The following is a 22719-nucleotide window of genomic DNA, read 5'->3' as shown; positions in this document are numbered from 1 at the left end:
GAGATAGATAAGAGTTATCGGGAGATAGACACACCGATAAGACAGGAGGAGAGTAACTGGGTAACTGTGAGGAGAGGGAAGGGGAGCAGGCAGAGAGAGCAGAGCACCCCGGTGGCTGTCCCCATCAATAATAGGTATACCGCTTTGGATACTGTTGGTGGGGATGACCTACCAGGAACTAGTTGCGGAGGTCTGGTCTCTGGCACTGAGAGTGGACCCTCAACTCAGAAGGGGAAGAAGGAAGAGAGGAGAGCGGTAGTGATAGGGGATTCTATAGTCAGGGGGATAGATGGGATATTCTGTGGGGATGATCAGGAATTCCGGAAGGTCTGTTGCCTCCCTGGTGCCAGGGTCCGGGATATCTCAGATCGGGTTCAGGTTATTCTCAGGATGGAGGGCGTGAACCCAGATGTCGTGATCCATGTAGGGACTAACGATGTGGGCAGGAAAAGAGAGGAGGTCCTGCGTAAGGAGTTCAGGGAGTTAGGTGCTAAGTTGAGGGGCAGGACATCCAGGGTAACAATCTCAGGATTGCTACCTGTGCCACATGCGAGTGAGGAGAGGAATAGGAAGATTAGGCAGATTAATACGTGGCTGAGGGGATGGTACGAGAGGGAGGGCTTCAGGTTTATGGATAATTGGGATTTGTTCCAGGGAAGATGGGATCTGTTCCAACGGGACGGTTTACACCTGAACTGGAGGGGTACTGACATTCTTGCAGGAAGGTTTGCTAATGCTGCTCGGGGGGGTTTAAACTAAATTTTCAGGGGGAGGGGATCCAGAATGAGAGAGAGGATATCGAGATGGAGGGTAGAGGACAGGTAGGAACTACACAATTTCGGAACATTAATACGAATGGAGAGAGGAGAAATGGGTTAAAAATCCTATATCTGAATGCATGGAGTGTCAGGAATAAGGTAGGCGAGCTTGAAGCTCAGATACGAATGGGTAAGTATGATGTTGGGATAACGGAGACATGGCTGCAGCGAGATCAGACCTGGGAAATGAGTTTTCAAGGGTATACATGCTATCGTAAGGACAGGAAGGTGGGCAGAGGGGGTGGGGTGGCCCTGTTGGTGAGGAATGAGATTCAGTCCCTTGCAAGGGGGGACATTGAATCAGGAGAAGTAGAGTCAGTGTGGATAGAACTGAGGGACTGTAAGGTCAAAAAGACCCCAATGGGTGTTATCTACAGGCCTCCGAACGGTGGCATGGATATTGGGTGCAAGCTGAATAGTGAGTTAATGTTGGCATGTGGCAAGGGTAATGTCACAGCAGTTATGGGGGATTTCAATATGCAAGTGGACTGGGAAAATCAGGCTGGTACTGGACCCCAGGAAAGGGAGTTTATAGAGTGCCTCCGGGATGCATTCTTGGAGCAGCTGGTACGAGAGCCGACCAGGGAGAGGGCTATTCTGGATTTAGTGCTGTGTAATGAGCAGGATTTGATAAGAGAACTCAAAGTAAAGGAGCCATTGGGAGGTAGTGACCATAACATGATAAGTTTTTATCTGCAATTGGAGAGGGAAAAGGGCAAATCAGAAGGGTCAATTTTGCAGTTGAACAAAGGAGACTATGGAGCCATGAGGGAGGAGCTGGCTAAAGTTGACTGGGCGGGCATCCTAGCACAATTGTCAGTGGAACAGCAATGGCAGGTATTCTTCGGAATAATGCACAAGGTGCAGGATCAGTTTATTCCCCAGAGAAGGAAAGACTCAAAGAGGGGAAAGGGGCCACCGTGGCTGACAAAGGAAGTCAGAGATAGCATTGTGTTAAAAAGGAAGAAGTATGGCAGAGCCAAGCTGAGTGGGAAGCTAGAAGATTGGGAAATTTTTAAGGTGCAGCAGAATTTAACTAAAAAGGTAATTCGGGAAGAAAAAATGAGGTACGAAGGCAAGCTAGCCAGGAATATTAAGGAGGATAGCAAAAGCTTTTTTAGGTATGTGAAGAGAAAGAAGTTAGTTAGGAACAATGTTGGGCCCTTGAAGACCGAATCGGGTGAAATTATTACGGGAAACAGGGAGATGGCAGTCGAATTTAATCAGTACTTTGGATCTGTCTTCATGGGGGAAGACATAAGAAATCTCCCAGAAATAAGGATGGACAAAAGGCAGAGGGTGACAGAGGAACTGAAGTGGATTGACATTAGGAAAGAAATGGTGATGGGTAGACTAATGGGGCTGAAGACTGACAAATCCCCAGGTCCAGATGGTCTGCATCCCAGGGTACTAAAGGAGGTGGCTCTAGAAATTGTGCATGCATTGGTGATCATTTTCCGATGTTCCTTAGATTCGGGGTCAGTTCCTGAGGATTGGAGAATGGCTAATGTTACCCCACTTTTTAAGAAAGGAGGGAGGGAGAAAACGAGGAACTATCGTCCAGTTAGCCTAACATCTGTGGTGGGGAAGATGCTAGAGTCCATTATTAAGGATGAAATAGCGGCATATTTGGATAGCAATGATAGGATTGGGTCGAGTCAACATGGATTTACCAAGGGCAAATCATGCTTGACTAATCTACTGGAGTTTTTTGAGGGTGTAACCAGGAAAATAGACGAGGGAGATTCAGTGGATGTTGTATACCTCGACTTTCAGAAGGCATTCGATAAAGTGCCGCACAGGAGATTGGTGGGTAAAATTAGGGCTCATGGAATTGGGGGGCGGGTATTAACATGGATAGAAAACTGGTTGGCGGATAGGAGACAAAGGGTAGGGGTGAATGGATGTTTCTCAGAATGGCAGGCCGTGACTAGTGGGGTGCCACAGGGCTCGGTGCTGGGACCGCAGCTGTTTACGATCTATGTTGATGATTTAGATGAAGGCTTTGTGAATAACATTAGCAAGTTTGCTGATGATACAAAGTTGGGTGGCAGTGCGACATGTGAAGAGGAAGTTAGGAGAATTCAAGGTGATTTGGATAGGTTGGGTAAGTGGGCAGATACTTGGCAGATGAAGTTTAATGTGGATAAGTGTGAGGTTATCCACTTTGGGAGCAGGAACAGGTAGGCGGATTATTATCTGAATGGTGTGGAGTTAGGTACGGGGGAAATACAAAGGGATCTAGGAGTCCTTGTTCATCAGTCACTGAAAGTGAATGAGCAAGTGCAGCAGGCAGTGATGAAGGCTAATGGAATGTTGGCCTGTATTACAAGGGGAATTGAGTACAAAAGCAAAGAGATTCTTTTGCATTTGTACAGGGCCCTGGTGAGACCACTCCTGGAGTACTGTGTACAGTTTTGGTCTCCAGGGTTAAGGAAGGATATCCTGGCTATAGAGGGCGTGCAGCGTAGGTTTACGAGGTTAATTCCGGGGATGTCGGGACTGTCTTATGCTGAGAGGTCGGAGAGACTGGGATTGTACACGCTGGAATTGAGAAGATTGAGAGGGGATCTGATTGAAACATACAGGATTATTAAGGGATTGGACAAGATAGAGACAGGAAATATGTTCCAGATGTTGGGGAAGTCCAGGACCTGGGGGCATGATTTAAGAATAAGGGCTAGGCCATTTAGGACAGAGGTGAGGAAAAACTTCTCCTCCCAGAGGGTTGTGAATTTGTGGAATGCACTGCCTCAGAGGGCAGCGGAGGCCAATTCTCTGGGCACTTTCAAGAAGGAGCTAGATAGGTTTCTTATAGATAGGGGAATCAAGGGATATGGGGACAAGGCAGGAACAGGATATTGATTGTTGAGGATCAGCCATGATCTCAAAATGGCGGTGCAGATTCGAAGGGCCGAATGGTCTACTTCTGCTCCTATTGTCTATTGTCTATGCCTAGATGGTCAGTACAGACATCATGGGCTGAAGGGCCAGTTCCTATGCTGAACTATTCTATGTTCTAGATTAGCAAATCCCCTGCCTTCCTTTTACTCGTCTGTTTACAAATTGGTAGTCTTTAACTCGTTGGTTTAGCTCTACCATCCCTAATCTGGTGTCCGTCACCCCACCCTCTGCTGCAATAGGGCTCCGTCTCTCCCACCTCACCCAACCAAACTCCCACCAAAGGCGGAATCCTCCATCATCACTTCCTAACGTACCTCCCCACCCACGTGAAATGAATTGAATAAAACGTCAATAATCTTTTTAAAAAAAGTACTCTGTATGCTCAATGAAGTGTTGTAATGTGAAGTATGGCAGCCAATTAGTGCACAGCAAGCTCCCACAATCGGCAGCAAGATTAGAGTCTGGTAATTTACACTGGACACCCTCTTCCATGCAGTTACTGCCGCTGGGAGTCACAGCCAGATAAAAGCTTTCACCACCAGATTCATGGGTGTCCACCCACTCTATAAACTGAAGCTTAGCGCTGATGGAGCCTGGAGATTTTTTAACTAATGAGACTCATCTTCCCTGGCAGCTTGCTTGGCTTACTTCAACCTGGTGTACGACTGGATAAAGGCGGCTGTACTCTTTGGCGTGGTGGGGACAGTGGCTAGACTGGACTACCTCGACCCGCCCAAGCCACCGAAATGTATCACCATGCTTTACGTCTTCGCTGAAACGTAAGTGGTTTTTAAGTTCCCTGTTTCCTGCGTCATCGAGCCAAGTATTACTCCAAACCTGGGGAAGGAAAGGTGATTGAGAACGCTTAGCCAATTGGGCAGGCTGCCCTCAGTCCTGGCATGGGGTTCTGACCCGAAATGTTGACAATTCCTTCCCACCCCCCGCAGATGCTGCTCAACCATCCCGGCAATGGACTTCATTTTTTTTAATTCTTTCTTACATAAATTGTGTATAATTTATGTTTAATTGATGTTTTTCTTGTGAATGCTGCTTATCTGATGCTATGTGCCTGTGATGCTGCTGCAAGTAAGTTTTTCATAGCACCCGTTCAGACAGGTACTTGCGCAGATAAACTCGGCTTTGACTTTTTGACTTTGACCCGTTGAGTTCCTCCAGCAGATTGTTTGCTGCCCCAGACTCTGGCATCTGGTGTCTCCCCTCAAACCCCACCGCAGGAGGAGCTAGGACAAAGAAACGAAATAGAAAACATTTTGCTGATTGTGTGATTTTGTATTTCAGGCACTTTGACAGAGGAATAAATGATTGGCTGTGCAAGTAAGTCATTGGGGCTACTTTCTGCCCAGTTCTATGTTAAGTGTGGTCTTTGCCTTGTGATGGGTGTGTGGGAATCTCCCTTTAAACGCTGCTTCAGATGAAGGAGCTCACCCAGGGTGTTGGACCTCCCAGGACCATGGTGCCATGGTGGCTATCTGCTCAGACCAGGGTTGTGAGGGATTTCCTGATGCCAGTGTTTTGGGGATCCTCTCGTGAGACCCTTGCAGTCAGCTCTTGCTCAAAGACTTCCCTTGAGTGAGGTGGAATTTGTCCCGGTTTGGATGGAGCCCAGAGTATCCCCTGGAGGTGTTGGCTGTACAGCATTCAGTCGGGCTCAGTCGCAGAATGGTAGCACTGTATAAGCAATGGGAGACTATTCAGCCCATCAAGTCTACTGGCTTCTAATGGACCAATCGAAATCATTCCCAATCCCCTATTCTTTCCAATGGTAAAACATCTAAGGCTGGCACATTTGGGAACCAAGGCAAGTACAGGAGTGTTGGGTGAACCTGTTACGATGCAGGTAGCAGAGTTCTGGATGTGTTCAAATTCACAGAGGCAGGCCAACAGCGCACAGTGAATCGCAAGTGAAAGGGCTTGCAGACAGTGGGGTTGGACAGCAGTGGCGACAGAAAGGCAAGGCACTGGCAAGTATCTACAGTGGGCACCTCTGCACAGTCAGAGAGCACAGAAGGAGGCCGTCCTACTGGCTACTTCTACCCCATTAGGTCAACCTTTCATCTATTTCCATAGTTCTGGAAATCTATTTTGAAAGTCAGCACTGGTTTCTCTTTAGATAGTTCCAATTGAATCTGTATCCATCAGATCACAGCAACTCCCTGTAAAAAAAAAAATCCTACTCGTCTCTCCTTTGGTTCTGTGCAAGGTGGTTACTCACATTCCTGCCACTGATCATATTTTTTCACACAATAAAAGGAAATACTAACTTCCTTACTTTTTTATTGAATTGCCCCTTGACCCACAGGGGCATACCTTGGTGTTGGAGGGGTAATGCTAAGGACAGACCACTCTGTTAGAGAGGGGCAGTGCTGAGGGAGCACCGTGCCATCAGAGGGCAGTGTTGAGGGAGGGCTGGTGCGGAAGGACTGCTTAGAAGAAGTAGTTATCCCCAATGTCCTGGTTGATGTTTACCTTGTACCCAAGGCGACTTCCAGAAAATCCCCAATTACCAGCTTGTTATGACATTGTTGTGTCTGGGATCTTGCTGTTCACACCACCAGCTTTCTATCTTACATCAGAAGTTCTTCCTACCTTCCACCTTTCCACCCTCCTGGTGTTAAAGGTTCCAGATTTTGTCCCTCTGCCTGTACTTAGCTCAGTTAGGGTGGGAAGATGACTCAGCAGGTAGTGCTGCTGCCTCACAGCTCCAGCGACCTGGATTTGATGCTGACCTCTGGTGCTGCCTGTGTGGAGTTTGCACATTCTCCCTGGGACCGCATGGGTTTCCTCCGGGTGCTCCAGTTTCCTCCCAGCTCCCAAAGATGTGCGGGTTGGTAAGATAATTGGCCACTGTCAACTACCTCTTAGTGTAGCAAAGTCCAGAAGAACCAGTGGGGTTTTGATGTATGAGAGAGAATAACTTGTAGGGCCACAGGGAAATCAAGGAGAGAGAGAATGGGACTGGTGGGATTGCCCGACGAGGAGTTGGTGCAGACCCAATGGGCTGAATGGCCTCCTCTCAGCCAAAAGCTAAGACATCAGGTTTGTCTTCCACATCCATGTCCTAGGATAGGAAAGTGATGGACCTTAGACCTTGGAACATGGAACAGTTCGGCACAGGAACAGGACCTTTGGCCCATGATATTTGTGCTGACCATGATGCCAATTTAAACTAATCCCATCTACCTGCACATGGTCTGTATCCCTCCGTTCCCTGCCCATTCAAGTACCTCTTAAATGTTGCTGTTGAATCTGCTTCCACCATTTGCCCTGCCAGTGCATTTCAGGCACCTACCACTCTCTTGCTATATTAAAAAAAATTTGCCCCACACATCCCCTTTACACATTCCCCCTCTCGCCATAAACCTATGCCGTCCAGTATTTGACATCTCCACCCTGGGAAAAAGACCCTGACCCTACCTATGCCTTTCATAATTTTATAAACCTCTGTCGGGTCTCCCCTCAGTGTCCAATGCTCCAGAGAAAACGACCCAAGCTTGTCCAACCTCTGATGTTAGTGATGAGTAGGATATGGAGGGACTTGATGGGGTAGGTGCTGAGATGATGTTTGTTCTTGTAGTGGAATATGCAATAAGGGCATAGCTCCAGGATACAGTAAGCATCACCCATTAAGATAGGAGAAGGGATTTCTTCTCTGATAGTTGTTAACCATTGGGACTGTCTGATTCGGAGAGCTGTGGAGGTGGAGTCAGTGACTATATGAAAGTGGTGATTGACAGATTTTTGGTCTGTTGGAGAGTCGAGGGTTGTGGGGAAGAGGCAGGAAAGTGGAGCTGAGGCAGAGATCAGATCAGCCATGAACAGTGCAGAACAGGCTCGTCCCAGTCCTACCTCTCGTGTCTGAATGTAGGCTAACACTTCCTGCCACCTGGTGACCCCCACCTCACCCACACTGCGCGCACGGACAGGGTAATGTTAATTTTATTTTGGCATTATCATGACCAAAACCACTTGACCTGTGATGGCCCTCTACCTTGTCTGGGAGTTCCCCACACTGACCAGTGCCGTCTGATGTCATTTTCCAGGTACGTCTATGATTACTTGGGGGAAGACCACAGCAACATTCTGAAGGAGCTGCTGGCGACGGTCTGCACCTTCTTGGTCACCACCCTGTGGCTGGGCCCAGAGACCCTGGTCTACATCTGGTCTACATGTAATTGCTTTGGCCTCAACTTTGAGCTCTGGGTCCAGAAGTTCTTTGAGCTTGAACCTTTTGCATCGATTGAGGTAAGGGTCCCGTTGCTGAAATGTCCCCTGTATTCTGTCCAACAGTTGTGCTCTCAACCAGTCCTCTTGCTGCCCAGGTAAAACCAGGAGCTGCTCCAGCTGCCTGCCTCAGTCGGTACATGCACGGCCCAGTGCAGAGCTTGTCCTTGCTGCTTCATTCAGAAGGACATTCTCTCTTCTCCCCCCTCCCGTCTGGCAAAAGATACAAAAGCCTGAAAGCACGTAACACCAGGCTCGAGGACAGCTCCTATCCCACTGTTATAAGACTATTAAACGGTTCCCTAGTACAATAAGAACGACTCTTGACCTCACAATCTACCTCGTTGTGGCCTTGCACCTTATTGTCTGCCCACACTGCACTTTCTCTGTAGCTGTGACGTCTTATTCTGCATTCTGTATTGTTTCACCTTGTACTACCTCAACACACTGTGTAATGAATTGATCTGTATGAACGGTACGCAAGACAGGTTTTTCATTGTACCTCAGTTCAAGTGACAATAATAAACCAATTTACCAGAAGGTTCACATTCTAGATGCTTGAAATGAACCACAGGCTCAAATGTTGGACACCAAGGAGTGGTCAGTACCTGCCCAGTTGCAGTGGCCAACGATGGCTGTGGTGCAGCAGAAGGAAAGTAATAACATTCAAGGCATAGAAGGGGCAGAGGACCAACTATTTCTTTGCAGAAGAGAGGCAGTGGATGAGAATGCTGTCAGAAAATGTTCATCCATGTTTGTAATCATTCTCTTATTAGTAATGTCATTGGTGTAGAGTCATAGAGAAATACAGCATGGATACAGGCCCTTCAGCCCAACCAGTCCATGCTGACCATGGTGCCCACCCAGCTGCTCCCAATTTCCTGCATTTGGCCCTTGTCCCTCTAAGCCCCGCCCCTCCATGTACCTATCCAAGTGCTTCTTAAATGACATCATTGTACCTGCCTCACCCACTTACTCTGGCAGCTCGTTCCACACATTCACCACCCTCTGAGTGAAAAAGTTGCCCCTCAGGTCCCTTTTAAATCTTTCCCGTCTCATCCAAAACCTACGCCCCCTAGTTTTGGACTCCCCTACCCTGGGGAAGAGACTGTTACCGTCCACCTTATCTGTGCCTCTTATAATTTTAAACCATAGAACCATACAGCACAAAACAGGCCCTTCGGCCCACCATGTTGTGCCGTCCATCAGACCACCCTCACACTACCTAACCCCTTCCTCCCGCAGATCCCTCTATCTCACACTCCTCCATATGCCTATCCAACAAACTCTTGAACCTGTTCAATGTATCTGCCTCCACCACCACCCCAAGCAGCGCATTCCATGCACCAACCACTCTCTGGGTGAAAAACCTCCCTCTGACATCTCCCCTGAACCTCCCACCCATAACCTTAAAGCCATGATCTCTCGTCTTGAGCATTGGTGCCCTGGGAAGGAGGCGCTGACTGTCTACTCTATCTATTCCTCTCAATATTTTATATACCTCTATCATGTCTCCTCTCATCCTCCTCCTTTCCAGTGAATAAAGCCCTAGCACCTTAAGCCTCTCCTCATATTCAATACTCTCCAATCCAGGCAGCATCCTGATAAATCTCCTCTGCACCCTCTCCAATGCCTCCACATCCTTCCTATAATGAGGCGACCAGAACTGAACTCAGTACTCTAAGTGTGGCCTGACTAGAGTTTTGTAAAGCTGCATCATCACCTCGCGGCTCTTAAACTCAATCCCGCGACTTATGAAAGCCAACATCCCATTGGCCTTCTAAACTGCTCTTTCCACCTGTGAGGCAACTTTCAATGAACTGTGAATGTGAACCCCCAGATCCCTCTGCTCCTCCACACTGCCAAGTACCTTGCCATTCACCCAGTACTCTGCCCTGGAGTTTGTCCTTCCAAAGTGTACCACCTCACACTTCTCCGGATTGAACTCCATCTGCCACTTGTCAGCCCAGCTCTGCATCCTATCAATATCCCTCTGTAAGCTCCGACAGCCCTCCACACTATCCACAACACCGCCTATCTTAGTGTCGTCCACAAACTTACTAACCCAGCCCTCCACCCCCTCATCTAAGTCATCTATAAATATCACAAAAAGTAGAGGTCCCAGAACCGATCCCTGCGGGACACCACTAGTCACTGCCTTCCAATCCGAGGGCACTCCTTCCACCACAACCCTCTGCTTTCTACATGCAAGCCAATTCCTAATCCACACAGCCAAGCTTCCTTGGATCTCTTGGCCTCTGACCTTCTGAAGAAGCCTACCATGAGGAACCTTATCAAATGCCTTACTAAAATCCATGTAAACCACATCCACCGCACTGCCCTCATAAATCTTCCTGGTCACCTCCTCAAAGAACTCTATCAGGCTTGTGAGGCAAGATCTTCCCTTCACAAAGCCATGCTGGCTGTCCCTAAGCAGTCCATGATTCTCAAGGTGTTCATAAATCCTATCCCTTAGAATCCTTTCTAACAGCTTACCCACCACAGACGTGAGACACACCGGTCTATAATTCCCTGGCCTATCCCTATTACCTTTTTTGAACAAGGGGACAACATTCGCAACCCTCCAATCCTCCGGTACCACCCCCGTAGACAACAAGGACTCAAAGCTCCTTACCAGCGGTTCAGCAATCTCCTCCCTAGCCTCTCGAAGCAGCCTGGGGAAAATCCCGTCAGGCCCCGGAGATTTATCTGTCTTACTAACCCAGCCCTCCAACCCCTCATCTAAGTCATCTATAAATATCACAAAAAGTAGAGGTCCCAGAACCAAAAACATTTTTCTTAAGGTCGCCCCTCATTCCCCTGGGTTTGTGCGGTGTGGTGATGACATCACCATTGAATGCCAAAAGCCAGTATGGGAGATGGTAGAGTCATACAGCACAGAAACAGGCCCTTTGGCCCAGTATATCCATGCTCACCCTCAAGTACCTAATCCCATTTGCCAGCATTTGGTCCACAGCTTTGCATGCCTTGGCAGTTCAAGTGCTCATCCAGATGCTGCTTAAATGTTATAGGTCTCTGCACCCCCTTCAGGCAGATTCCAACCGCCTTTGGGTGAAAATGTTCTTCCTCCGATCCACTTCACCTTAAACCTTTTCCCTGTGGTGTTTAGACACCCTGGCATGGGAGGATGGTTTCCTATGAGCTACCCTATCCAAGCCCCTTATAGGTTTGTACACCTCTGTCAGGACTCCCACAGGTGTGCGTGTGTCCGCGTATATTTGTTTTTAAGGGCTCTTCCCAGACTGTTGCAGCCTAGAGAACAGTTATTCAATGATACAATCCTTAAAGGAGGCCTAAACAGAGTAAACAGGAAAGACCCATTTCCTTTAGCAGAGGGATTAATAAACCAGAGCGCATAGATTTAGGGTAAATGGTAGAGGGAGTAGGAAAAGTCTTTTTACCCAGAACTTGGCTGAAGGGAGAGATTTGGTCAAAGAGGCAAGTTTTGCTCCAAGGAAAACAAACCCAGTCTCTCCTGAAAACAAACACTCCATCTCGGGCAACGTCCTAGTGAATCTCCTCTGCATCCTCTCCAGCGCAATCATGTCCTCCCGAAAGTGTGGTGACCAGAACTACACACAGTACTGCAGCTTTAATGGACCAAAGGGCCTGTTTCTGTGCTGTATGACTCTATGACATCATGGAGCAGTTCTGGATCAGTATTCAACTGGGGTCGTGTATAGGCCACACCAGACACTGGCAGGTTTCCTTTCTGAAAGACAATATTTGGTCTTTAAGTTGTTAGTCTTTAACGTATACCCAATCCTCTTTTGAACTGCATTCATGATGGGTGCAGAGCATGTCTGTAGATTTCTTTAGTCCAATGACACCAGCCACTTGCAATTCCAAACCATTTCTAGCATTGTAAAACTCACAACAGTGTGACAGAGAATCTGACATTGAGCCACATGAGGAGATGTTGGTACTAACTGATGGGGAAACTGGTTTGGGGAGTAGTTACGATATAATCCAGTGGTTTATTTTGTTTCCCAGGCAAAGCAGATGTCAAAGGCAATGTCACGAAGGATTAGAGGTGTCTTTGGTGCTGCAAATTTCTGGGCCATTATTTTGTACAACGTCCTCTCGCTGAACAGTGTTGACTTTGCGTTATTGGTTGCTAGAAGACTGTTCCTTGTTGGTAAGTTCTATCAGTCGGGGAGTGGGAGGAGAGAACATTGTGATTACTTAATTTATTGCCACAATCCTCAACACCTCTGACTACCTTCGGGTAGCTCGACACCTCCCGTTTCATGACTGGGTTCCTGCTGCTTGTGTGATTGGGGTGGGTTTCCCTATTGCATTGCTGTTGCAAAGACCATGACAGGCCAAATGGCCATCTTGTGTTCTGTGAATCTCTACTGGATGGTTCGCTCCCAGGCATCTGCCAATACCATTCTCTGGGTGCTAGTTGGCATGACGGGATAAACCAATCACTGGCTTCTTGCCACAGAATGCATAAAGGCACAAACCCCCTGTCTAAGTTTGTGGCGTTGACAGGTTTTGATTAATCAGCAGGGACATCCTGTCGTACATGGAGTTTGAGGTAACAATGGGCAGATGCCGATCATTTCTGACCAGATGAGGTCCATGCGTTCTGTACATGTGGTTTAATGGCTAGTTACTGTCTGGTGTAATTAGTCATAGCATCGTGTGACTGTCGGATTGGTAAACTGTGAACTCAACGATGAAGAGTTTGCCTCTAAGTTCCTATAAAGATCATTAATTGTCAGCCTGTAAATGACTTCATTTCAGATTCTATCCGTGCATGACCTCAGTGGGTTTCTAACCTCTAACAAAGTCCATTGCAGATATGAGACGTGCAGACCTCAAATAAGGTGTGTGTGTCTGTGTATATTTGTTTGCAAGGGCTCTTCCCAGACCGTTGCAGCCTAGAGAACAGTTATTCAATGATACAATCCTTAAAGGGGGCCTAGACAAAGTAAACGGGAGAGACCCATTTCCTTTAGCAGAGGGATTAACAAACCAGAGTGCATAGATTTACGGTAAATGATAGTGAGAGTAGGAATGGTCTTTTTACCCAGAATTTGGCTGAAGGGAGAGATTTGGTCAAAGAGGCAAGTTTTGGCAGAGAGCAGAAACCTGGTTGGAGGGGTCTGGATCAGGAGCTGTAACCTCTGGACTAAGACGCGGAGGCGAGACTGTTCCTGGAGGGGTGTCAGGGAAAGGCTCCAGTGCTCAGTGAAAGTACACATGTGGACCAGGACAACTACCAGTTCACCTGCTGACACATGGTAATGGACTGGTCGATGAAGCAGGGAGCATATTGTCTATCAAGCAGTCCACAAGAGACCAGACATGGTGATTGGTAATTGGTTTATTATTGTCACATGGACTGAGACACAGTGAAAAGCTTTTGTTTGTGTGCCATCCGGACAGATCGCGTTGTACGTAAGTACATCAAGGTAGTAATAAAGAAAAACAGAATGCAAAACATAAGGTTGTAGTATAGCGGTTAGTGTAACGCTATTACAGCGCCAGCAACCCAGGTTCAATTCCCACCGCCGTCTGTAAGGAGTTTGTATGTTCTCCCCGTGTCTGCGTGGGTTTCCTCCGGGTGCTCTGGTTTCCTCCCACATTCCAAAGACGTACGGGTTAGGAAGTTGTGGGCATGCTATTGTTGGCGCCGGAAGCGTGGTGACACTTGTGGGCTGCCCCCAGAACACTTTATGCAAAAGATGCATTTCACTGTGTGTTTCGATGTACATGTGACTAATAAAGAGATCTTACCTTATCTTAGACGCAGAGAAAGGTGCAGTGCAGGGGTGGTGGGGAGAGGGTCTGGGAGGAGAGAAATTTGCCCCCTGTTCTGTGTGCTAAGCGCAGGATGTGGGGGCATTCAAGTAGTCGTACAGCACAGAAACAGGCCCTTCAGCCCACCACGTCCATGCTGACCTCTTTGCCCAAGTGATTAATTAAAACTTCAGAATTAAAACAAGGAGGTAGTCTCAGTAACAGTGAGCGTGACACCACCCAATCATTGTAAGAATCTGCTGTCCTTGCCTGGTGTGGCCTATGTGTGACTCCAGACCCATCCGTGGTTGGTTTCCAGCTGCCTTCTCAGTAAAGGGATGGACAATGAATATCAGCATTGCCAGCGACGTCCACATCTTGTGAGTTATTAAATAATAAACATTGGCTCCATTTCCTTCAATGACAAGCTTTGGAAGTGGTCTTTAACCTGGTTATGTTACTACATTACGTGTTTAGCACCCATAACGGGACAAATTACCACCCGGGTCTCAGCCCGAAACATCGACTGTCCACTTCCCTCCACAGATGCTGCCTGACCCGCTGAGTCCCTCCAGCAGTTTGTGTGTGTGTGTATTACTACAAATTACCACCCCAATGGTTCGAAAATCTCCCCGGCATTCCATATTTACCATATGTCATGTCTGCACTTGCATTGTATCCCAAAATACTTGCCTTCCAGTGGAGTCCGTCTCACTATTTCCCTGTGCTCTTTAGTTAACACCGCAGCTGTTGAGTGGGACAGATTCCAGGATATAGCTAATTCAGCTCGGAGAATTCAAAAGGGAGAATAACTCTGAGCAATTCTTGACTTGGAAATTATCCCCTAGAGCTGGTGGATTCACTTGGAGTTTCCTCAAGTGAATTTGTATTAAACCATCATTTGGTTTAATCATTCTTAATGTGTTCTTTCTTGTTCAGAACACAACAGGCAGAAACCTTTGGTCTCTGGTTGGTCTTTCGTCAGCCAATGGGTAGGATAGGGAGGACAAGGAGTGATTAAAGCACATGAGGCTGTTCGGTCCATCATGCCTCTACTGGTCCTTGTGGATCCTCCCCCTTCAGGTTTCTAAGTACACTTTCCAGAGGTTTAAGTTGTAGATCCAAGAACATCCATTCAAATCTCATTGTGGCAACAGGGCAATTCAGGTGTTTAAACATGTGGAATGAATAGTGGTCATCAGTTGTGGTGACCACAAAACCATCAAATTGTTGGAAAAGTTCTTTGGGATCACACCCTGTGTGGCATGCAAAGGACTCCAGACATTGGTTGACTCTCTATTGGCCCTGGGCAACAAATGTTGGCTTTGCCCATGATAACCATGTCCCAGGGACAGATATCTTTTTTACTACAAGTTCAGGTTTGAATGTTATGAATCCATTTGTCCCTTTTCTTTAGAAAGTGTCTTCACAAGAACACAAGAAAATAGGCGCAGGAGTCGGCCACTCACCCCCTCGAACCTGACCAACCATTCAGCATGATCACGGCTGATCCGCACGGGTCTCATCTCCTCCTCTGTGCCCTCTCTCCATAACTCTCAATTCTTCAAACTTCCAAAGATTTGTCTATCTCCACAAATATATCAAATGATTTGGCTTCCATCCCTTCTGGGACAGAGAATTCCAAGGATTCACTACCCTCGGAGAGAAGAAGTTTCTACACTCATCAGATTTAAATGACAGGCCCCTAATTTTGTACTTGTGTCCCCTTGTTCGAGAGCATCATGAGTTTCAGCATATGGATGCCAGCATTTATTACACGTCCCTAACTGCCCTCGAGAAGGTGCTGTTGAGCTGCCTGCTTGAAGCGCTGCAGTCCTTCTGGTGAAGGTGCTCTCACAGTGTTGCTCTGGGTTTTAGACCCAGTGATGGTGAATGTCCAGAGATGTATTTCCAGTTCAGGATGGTTTACGACTTGGAGGAGGACCTGCTGGTGGTGGTGTTCCCAAGCTCCTTAATGCCCTTGTTCCTGCTTGTTTGTAGAGTTTGGGAGGTGCTGCCGGAGTAGCCTGGGTGAGTAACTTTAGTGCATTTTGTAGATGGTGCACACTGCAGCCTCTGTACACAAGCGGTGGATAGTAGTGTTTCCTCATCTCATCTTCCTAAATTTCCCAATCTCCAGTTGTTCTGATTACTGACTCTTCTCCCACTGGAACCCTAATTTCCTTATTCTGTTAAAATCCTTCAAGAATTTAAGCAATCCTATAAAGACGTAACCTCCTCCACTCCAAGGAGGACTGATCCAACTTCACAGGTGTCACCTTGTAACTGAAATCCCACAGTCGGGCCAAGGAAACTCGGCATGTCCTCAATGTCTCTTACCAATTGTTATAGATATCAACCATGCTCTGTATGGGGGAGGGAAGAACCTGACCCCACAGATTCCCTTTAAAACTCCTTCCTCTCACCTTAAACCTGTGCCCTTTTTTTTGGACACCTACCCTATCTATGCTTCTCATAATTTTCTATATCACTATCAGGTCATCCCTCAGCCTCCATCACTCCAGGGGAAACAAGCCCAGCCTACCCAATCTCTCCCCAGAACCAAAGTCCTCCAATCCAGGCAACATCCTGATGAATCTCCCTTGCACTTTCCCCAGCGAAATCGCATCCTTCTGGGGGGACCAGCACTGCGCACAATGCTCCAAGTGCGCTCCTAACCAGTTCATGGTATTGGTATTGGTTTATTATTGTCACTTGTACCGAGGTACAGTGAAAAACCGTTCATACAGATCAATTCATTACACAGTGCAGTTACATTGAGTTAGTACAGAGTGCATTGAGGTATTACAGGTAAAAATAACAGTACAGAGTAAAGTGTCACAGCTACAGAGAAAGTGCAGTCACAACAAGGTAGATCGTGAGGTCAGAGTCCATCTCATCATATAAGGGAACCATTCAATAGTCTTATCACAGCAGGGTAGAAGCTATCCTTAAGTCTGGTGGTGTGTGCCCCCAGGCTCCTGTATCTTCTACTTGATGAGGAGAGAAGAGAGAATGACCTGGGTGGATGGGGTCTTTGATTATGCTGGCTGCTTCGCCAAGGCAGCGAGAGGTATAGACACAGAGTCCAAGGAGGGAAGGCTGGTTTCCGTGACGCACTGGGCTGTGTCTACAACTCTCTGAAGTTTCTTGTGGTCACAGGCAGAACAGTTGACATACCAAGCCGTGATGCATCCAGATAGGATGCTTTCTATGGTGCATCGATAAAAGTTGGTGAGTGTCAAAGGGGACATACTGAATTGCTTTAGCCTCCTGAGGAAGTAGAGGCGCTGGTGAGCTTTCTAGGCACTAGTGGTCTTTGTTTAATAACTATTGAATGCTTAGGTACCTAACAATGGCCATGCTAAATCCAGAAACTTGTTGCAACTTCACCAACAGGACGTTATTAAAACATGATCTTCTTTTAACAAAACCTGGTTTTCTGAACCAAATTTTGCTCGATGCCAATTCAGTTTTGTGGATTAATGTTAAATTTGGTTTCCATTGCCCCTTTCACATGCCTGGGGATATTTCACTGCATTGAAGGCTCAAGAATGTAATATTGGGAAGGGAATTGGATAGCTAATTAAGGTGAGGGGGGAAAGATTTAAAAGGGACCTGAGAGGCAAGTTTCTCACGCAGAGGGTGGTGGGGAAATGGAACGAGCGGCCAGAGGAAGTGGTAGAGATTTTAACAGAATAAGGAAATTAGGGTTCCAGTGGGAGAAGAGTCAGTAATCAGAACAACTGGAGATTGGGAAGTGGTAGAGGTGGGTACACTTACAACAGTTAGAAGACATTTGGAAAATTAAATGAATAGGAAAGGTTTAGAGGGATATGGGATTAGTGCAAGCAAATGGACTAGATCAGGGAGACAACTTGGTCAGCATGGACAAGTTGCATCGAAGGGCCTGTTTCCGTGCTGTGCTACGTGAAGCAAGTCACTGATTTCTGACCACAAGTCTCTGAGTTGACAAACCCCAGGAGCAACATGTAGACTGGGAAAGGAAGGGGAGATCAAACCTGGGCTGCTTTAGCCCAGTGCTGAGGTGACCCCAGCAGAAGAGCAGCTGTAGTTTGCATGGACTTCAGTAAGACCCTTGACAAGGTCCCACATGGGAGACTGGCCCAAAAGATTAGAATCCATAGGATCCAAGGCAAGTTGGCAAATTGGATCCAAAAAGGACTTGGTAATCAGAGACAGTAGGTGATGGTGCGGGGTTGTTTTTATGTTTGTAAGCCTGTGACCAGTGGTGTACCACAGGGATCAGTGCTGGGACCCTTACTGGTTGTTAGAGTGCAGAGAAAGTTTACAAGGATGCTGCCAGGAATCAAGGGCCTGAGTTGTAGGGAGAGGTTAGCCAGGCTAGGACTTCATTCCATGGTACCTAGGAGATTGAGGAGTGACCTTATAGAGGTGTATAAAATCATGTGGGGCATAGACAGAACATAGAACACTACAGCACAGTTCAGGCCCTTCAGCCCACAATGTTGTGCCGACATTTTATCCTGCTCTAAGATCTATCTAACCCTTCCCTCCCACATAGCCCCCTGTTTTTCTATCATTCACATGTCTATCTAAGTCTCTTAAATGTCCCTATGGTGACATTGATGGTGAATGCACACAGTCTTTTTCCCAGAGGAAGGGGAACTAAAAGCTAGAGGGCATAGGTTTAAGGTGAGAGGTGAAAGATTTAGAAGGGACCTGAGTGGAAACTTGTTCACGCAGAGGGTGATGTGTGCATGGAATGAACTGCCAGAGGGAGTGGTGGAGGCAGGTACACTAATAGCCACTAAAAGCCATTTGGAGAAGTACATGGATCAGACAGGTTTAGAGGGATATGGGCCAAATGTGGGCAAAAAGGACTACTTGCTGGGGACCATGGTGACTTGGTATGGACCAGTTGGGCTAAAATGCCTGTTTCCATGCTGTATGGCTCTATGACCAAGTGCTGGTAAAAGGGATTTGTATAGATGGTGGTCACTATAGACATAGTGGGCTGAAGGGCCAGTTTCTGCTCTGTATAACTCTATGGCTCAAGGAGAGGTGGGGAAGCCACATGGCTCTGACCTGTTGTCAGTGGAACAAGAAAACTGGTGGAGGAGGTTGCCTCCCAGGTGGATAGCGTAGCTAAGAAAGCTTATGGGATGTTAGCTTTCATTAGTCGTGGGATCGAGTTTAAGAGCCACGAGGTAATGATGCAGCTCTACAAAACTCTGGTTAGACCACACTTAGAGTACTGTGTCTAGTTCTGGTCGCCTCCTTGTAGGAAGGATGTGGAAGCGTTGGATAGGGTGCAGAGGAGATTTACCAGGATGCTGCCTGGTTTGGAGAGTATGGATTATAGGGAGAGACTAAGGGAGTTAGGGCTTTACTCTTTGGAGAGAAGGAGGATGAGAGGAGACATGATAGAGGTGTACAAAACATTAAGAGGAATAGATAGAGTAGACAGCCAGCGCCTCTTTCCCAGGGCACAATGAAATACAAGAGGGCATGGCTTTAAAGTAATGGGGGGGAAGTTCAAGGGAGATATCAGAGGAAGGTTTTTTACCCAGAGAGTGGTTGGTGCATGGAATGCGCTGCCTGGGGTAGTGGTGGAGGCAGATACGTTGGTCAAGTTCAAGAGATTATTAGATAAGCATATAGAGGGATTTAAAATAGGGGGATATGTGGGAGGAAGGGGTTAGATAGTCTTAGGTGAGGTTTAAAGGTCGGCACAACATGGTGGGCTGAAGGGCCTGTATTGTGCTGTATTGTTCTATGGTTCTATGAACCCATGGGTAGATGACACATTGGTGCACCAACTGGTTCCACTGCCTCGCAGCTCCGGGGCCCGGGTTCGAGCTTGACCTCTGCTGCTGCCGGGGTGGAGTTTGACCTATGACCACCTGGATTTCCTCTGGTTGCTCCAGTTTCCTCACACTTCCCAAAGATGTGCTGGAAGGTTAATTGGCCGCTGAAAATTTCCCCCTGGTGCAGGTTAAAGGCATAAATTACTCTGGAGTATTGATAAACGTGTGTGAGAGAGAGTCAATTGCAGGGGTACCGGGAAATGAGGAGAGGGGCAATGGGACAAATGGGATAGTTCCCCTGGGAAATGGCATGGACCCAATGGGCTGAACAACCTCCTTCATTATAGGGTGGGAGGGGAAAGGTTTAAAAGGGACCTGAGGGGCAACTTCTTCACACAGAGGGTGGTGAGTATATGGAACGAGCTGCCAGAGGAAGTGGTTGAGGCAGGTACAATAACAACATCTGAAAGACAGTTGGACAGGTACACAGATTGGATTAGATAAGATATCTTTATTAGTCACATGTACATCGAAACCCACAGTGAAATACATCTTTTGCGTAGAGTGTTCTGGGGGCAGCCCGCAAGTGTCGCCACGCTTCTGGCACCAACATAGCATGCCCACAACTTCTTAACCCGTACGTCTTTGGAATGTGGGAGGAAACCAGAGCACCCGGAGGAAACCCACACAGACACTGCGAAAACGTACAAACTCCTCACAGACAGCGGTGAGAACTGAACCCGCGTCGCTGGCGCTGTAAAGCGTTACACTAACCGCTACACTACCATGCCTGCCCAAACATACTTCCCTGACTGGGAATCGAACCCGGGCCGCGGCGGTGAAAGCACTGAATCCTAAACACTAGACCACCGGGGAATCTGGGATATGTGCCAAACACAGGAAAAAAGGGACCAGCATAGATGGGTATCTTGGTTGGCATGGATGAGTTGGGCCGAAGGGCCTCGTTTCATGCTGACTCTAAGAAAAGAAACACCACAAAGGGTTGAGGAGAAGGGATGATTCCTCTTTGTCCCAATGCTTTGGTGTAGGGAGAGAGTTTGACTGGAGCTGTAGTCATTTGAACCCAGACATCAAGAAACTGTGTTTTAATTATAATTCAGGATTTCCGCTGAGCCCGCTAATCATCCTCTTTGTGACCTACTGTGGAGTCCAGCTGGTCAAGGAGAACGAGCGCAGGTTGGCACTGGAAGCCGAGAAAGAGAAGGTCGATTAGAGGACTGGCTGAGAGAGAGGGAGGGAGGCCTCAGGAACTCCTGCCCTCTCAACCGTTACTGAATTGGCCTTTTCCGAGTTACACAAAGGAAGTTTCAGGTTATCCAAATGAATCATTGCCCGAAAGAATCGTTCCAGTGAGAGTGGACTTTTTCCACGCCATCCCTCCATGTGACACAGACTTTGATGGAATCTCCCGTTTCCCCATGGATCGTCTTGGAGACTCTCCCTGCTGGGATTTGACAGGTTGAGGGCAGAGGCATCCAACTTGTGCAATAAAGGCTGACCTCCCCCTCTCCCTGCCTGCCTGCCTGCCTCTGCACCCTCAGTTCCAGGTTTGCTTTGGCGTATCCAGCCTCAACCGCTCGATGGCCAATTGACGTGTGTGCTTGTGGCCAATCTGCATTACAGTGCAATTCGTGGGGATTACTATCAACCTCAATGCTCCAGTGTTAGGACGAATCACAGTCTGCTAGAGACACAGGACATCTGAGATTCTAAGCGAAGCCCTTCCATCCCCAATGAGCCACCTTCTTCCCAAGAAGCCAACACAGGAAGATTCCGTCCACTGCCCCTTCCCCACCATCACATCATCTCCATCCTTGCCCCCTTCTTCTCTGCAGAGCCTGACAATCCTTCTTCCTTTCCAAAGCGTTTATCCAATTCCCTTCCTTAAAAGTTATTGTTGAATCTTTCAGGCCTTGTGCTCCCAGCAGCTGTCTGAGTAAGAGTAATTCAGCAACTAGCCTACTTCTACTGGGTTCCCTGGGCTAGTTGTGGGCCACCTTGCCCCCCTCCTGCGTTCACTAGCCAATTTTTCCTTTTGGCCCCTTTTGGAAGGGGCGGAGAGTAATTGGGGGGGGGGTGGGGGGAACCACAGATCCACTATTACTGGTAAGGAGGATGCCACACGTCACAGGAACGCACAGAGTATTGGGCGGGACACGCAGAGTTGGTGAAGAATCTATTCTTCTTTTCCCCAGCTATCTCGGAGGGTGAGGCTTTCCCTTTGTCCGGGGAAAACTCGGCACTAAATTATTATCAAAGATTTCGCTTCCTTTGTCCTTTGTGGAGTTCACTGTAATGCAGGTGTGGGAGGTAGGTGTGTCCAACATCTTGAGAGCCCCTGCACACCTGATACTCTGAACCCAATGCACTGTCCCTTCCAATGCACTGCTTCATGAACTGTAAATTATAAGCTCATCCACGAGTAATAAATATAATAATTTAACCTTTAACTTTCTTTGTGCGTGTCTTCATTTTCTCACCTGGTGCAACTTTTTAGGGGGATTTATCTCCAGGCTCCTGTTTGTGTGTGTGTGTGTGTGTGTGTGTGTGTGTGTGTGTGTGTGTGTGTGTGTGTGTGTTTTTCTTTTTAAATTACTTTATTAAAACACGAACAAAACATAAAGTAAAATATTATCCTGGTTGTTCAGGATGCACTCCAGCCCTTGAGGTTCCCACTGATCCCAGAAGGCTTCCTATGAAACAGCGAACACCCAGGGTCTGAGGTGTCTCAATGACAGACTCTTCCCTCATCACCCGATGTTGTAGTAACCTGCCCCTCCCAGCCAATAGTCTCCATTCCTCTGCTAAAGGCACTGATCCCAGTCTTCTTGTGCCTTTGAGGACCTCAAGATGTCCTGAAATGATTTAAGGCCCATGCGAAGTACTTTCAAAGTGAGGTCATAAGTGGATCTTGGGGTCCACATACGTAGACAAGGCAGTAAAGAAGGTGTACGACATGCTTGCCTTCATTCGTCAGGGCATTGAGTATATCAGTAAACAATTCTGGTCACCCCATTACAGGAAGGATGGAGGCTTTGGAGAAGGTGCAGAAGAGGTTCACCAGGATGCTGCCTGGATTAGAGGGTAAGAGCTATTAGAATAAGGAGGGTGGTAGGTGCCTGGAACGTGCTGCCAGAGGTGGTGGTGGAAGCAGATACAACAGTGGTGTT

General features: G+C 47.5%; 1 protein-coding gene across 2 annotated transcripts in view; it reads left to right on the top strand.

The window, feature by feature from the left end:
- hhatlb (hedgehog acyltransferase like, b) overlaps nt 1-21997 on the top strand; it is a 60063-nt gene extending 38066 nt beyond the window's left edge. The window contains exons 8-12 of one of the 2 annotated variants that reach the window (XM_052015454.1): nt 4357-4501; nt 5022-5057; nt 7784-7985; nt 11979-12123; nt 20650-21997. In XM_052015454.1, coding sequence (XP_051871414.1) covers nt 4357-4501; nt 5022-5057; nt 7784-7985; nt 11979-12123; nt 20650-20762 — 641 coding nt within the window. In that variant the 3' untranslated portion in view covers nt 20763-21997. The remainder of the gene's footprint in view (nt 1-4356; nt 4502-5021; nt 5058-7783; nt 7986-11978; nt 12124-20649) is intronic. The other variant, XM_052015455.1, reaches the window with a different exon arrangement.
- The last annotated feature ends 722 nt before the right edge of the window (nt 21998-22719 follow it).

The sequence above is a fragment of the Pristis pectinata genome, chromosome 5, assembly GCF_009764475.1.
Source record: "Pristis pectinata isolate sPriPec2 chromosome 5, sPriPec2.1.pri, whole genome shotgun sequence".
Taxonomy (NCBI): Eukaryota; Metazoa; Chordata; class Chondrichthyes; order Rhinopristiformes; family Pristidae; genus Pristis; species Pristis pectinata.
Note: the sequence above shows the minus strand (reverse complement) of the source record. Positions and strands in the feature narration are given on the sequence as shown.